The sequence below is a fragment of the Triticum dicoccoides genome, chromosome 3B (assembly GCF_002162155.2).
Source record: "Triticum dicoccoides isolate Atlit2015 ecotype Zavitan chromosome 3B, WEW_v2.0, whole genome shotgun sequence".
In the NCBI taxonomy this organism is placed as follows: domain Eukaryota; kingdom Viridiplantae; phylum Streptophyta; class Magnoliopsida; order Poales; family Poaceae; genus Triticum; species Triticum dicoccoides.
In genome coordinates this window covers 850,352,096-850,353,473 of record NC_041385.1, presented here as the reverse complement: position 1 = coordinate 850,353,473, position 1,378 = coordinate 850,352,096, and the positions used below count along the sequence as shown (strand labels likewise).

General features: G+C 53.8%; 1 protein-coding gene across 1 annotated transcript in view; it reads left to right on the top strand.

Annotated features, from left to right (window-relative positions):
• The first annotated feature begins 281 nt into the window (after window positions 1-281).
• LOC119280312 (cytochrome b5-like) overlaps window positions 282-1,378 on the top strand; it is a 3,530-nt gene continuing 2,433 nt past the window's right edge. Inside the window, exon 1 of the mRNA XM_037561203.1 lies at window positions 282-287. Within this exon, the coding sequence (XP_037417100.1) occupies window positions 282-287 (6 nt within the window). The remainder of the gene's footprint in view (window positions 288-1,378) is intronic.

The following is a 1,378-nucleotide window of genomic DNA, read 5'->3' as shown; positions in this document are numbered from 1 at the left end:
ACGTGGAGGTGTCGAAAAGGAATAATTTTCTGGCCTCGGGTTGTGTTGGGTCGGGCTTACACGTGACGGTGTCGAAAAGTTGTATTTTTCAGGCATCGGGTTGTGTTTGGGTCGGGCTTACACGTTGTGGTGTCTTAAATGAGTAATTTTCTGGCCTCGGGTTGTGTTTGGGTCCGGCTTACACATGATTTTGTCGAAAAGTTGTAATTTTCAGGCATCGGATTGTATTTGTGTCGGGTTTACACGTGGGGGTGTCGAAAAGGAGTAATTTTCTGGCCTACATGGAGGTGTTAAAAAATTGTCATCCGGGCCATGCTTTTGGGCTTCAGGCTAGAATGCGGGAGGGAGTTACACATGAAATGGATGAAAAGTGTTGTCCGGGTCGTAGTATTGAGCTTCAGACTAGCGTTCGGTCCGGGCTTAAGTTTGAGCATGGAGGTGATGAAAAGGAAAATTTGTGGGCCTGGCCTAGGCTTTTGCAGGCCCAACCCGGCTGCCGATGATGTTTGAGGAAAGTTAGTTGGAGCATAATGATCATTACCCTATTTTTCACCCAAAAAGAAAACACACATCGTCCTGCGAAGCCTAACAATATTCGTTGTAACATGTAGTAGTACGTATATTGCCGCAGCTGTTAACTAGCTCAACAGCCGAAATCCGTGCTAGAACTCGATCTTTGGGTGTGTGTGTGTGTGTGTTGATGTTCGATGGAGCAAGCATGCGTTCGTTCGGATGTTCAAGGAGGAGGGATGGTTAGGTACCCCGACCCAGCAGAGTAGCCGTGGGCAAGACGCCCGGTGTGTCATCGGGGTGGATGACCTTTGTCTTCGCCGGTGGCAACGTGCGAGTGGGCAAGGATTCCTTTCTTCAACCATGAAGTAGCACGGCACCGGCCGATGGTCGGAAGGCGCCCCGTGATTAGACGGTGCGCGCGCACACACATGAGACATGACACGAGTAGGAGTAATTGACTTGGGTCAGGACTGAAGTAGTAGATCCTCAAAAGAAAAAGAAAAAAGACTGTAGTACACTTTTTACTTGGTCCGCTTGCGGTTTGCGGCGCCCACGGAGTGCGTTCGAGGTGCGCAGATCGACCCCTCCTCCCAGCCAGGCTACCTCCCAGTCCCGGATTGGTGTGGGTTGGCAGGTGAGGCGGGGGTAGGTGGGTCAACCCGACCCCCTCACACCCCCACAGACGATGACAGGCGGGGCCCGTTCAAGCCGCGGGCCCACCCCACCCGCCCCCAGTCGGATCCCCCCCAGTCTACCACCATACCGCACCGCACCGCACCGCACCTCACCTACCCACCGCGGCGCAGCCACCACACCACACGCCCCCCTTCCCCTCCCCTCCAGATATCAATCAATTCCGCCCCCC